We start from the raw sequence: 271 nt of genomic DNA, 5'->3' as shown, positions 1-271 counted from the left end.
CAAGGCTACGGTGGGTTGGACTGGAGCTCGGAGGCCTTCAGCCAGCTCTACAACCCGGGTTTCGAGTGCCACCTCAACGAGCCCAACGTCATCCTGGACATCTCCAACTACACCCCGCAGAAAGCCAAGCAGCAGACGGTCTCAGAGACCTTCTCCGAGTCCTCCTCCGACAGCACCCAGTTCAACCAGCCGGCCGGCTACCGGCGTGCCAACAGCGAAGCCTCCTCCAGCGAGGGCCAGTCCAGTCTCTCCCGCCTGGAGAAGCTGATGC

The 271-nt window shown here is 62.7% G+C and overlaps 1 protein-coding gene across 1 annotated transcript in view; it reads left to right on the top strand.

Annotated features, from left to right (window-relative positions):
* Positions 1–45: 45 nt before the first annotated feature.
* AHDC1 (AT hook, DNA binding motif, containing 1) overlaps positions 46–271 on the top strand; it is a gene marked incomplete at both ends in the record, with an annotated part of 988 nt that continues 762 nt past the window's right edge. Inside the window, 1 exon segment of the mRNA XM_009709182.1 lies at positions 46–271. This exon segment is cut by the window's right edge and continues 530 nt beyond it. Within this exon segment, the coding sequence (XP_009707484.1) occupies positions 46–271 (226 nt within the window).

This window comes from Cariama cristata, unplaced genomic scaffold, assembly GCF_000690535.1.
Source record: "Cariama cristata isolate BGI_N322 unplaced genomic scaffold, ASM69053v1 scaffold37281, whole genome shotgun sequence".
Classification (NCBI taxonomy): domain Eukaryota; kingdom Metazoa; phylum Chordata; class Aves; order Cariamiformes; family Cariamidae; genus Cariama; species Cariama cristata.
The sequence above is the reverse complement of the archived record's forward strand: the minus strand, read 5'-3'. Positions and strand labels throughout refer to the sequence as shown.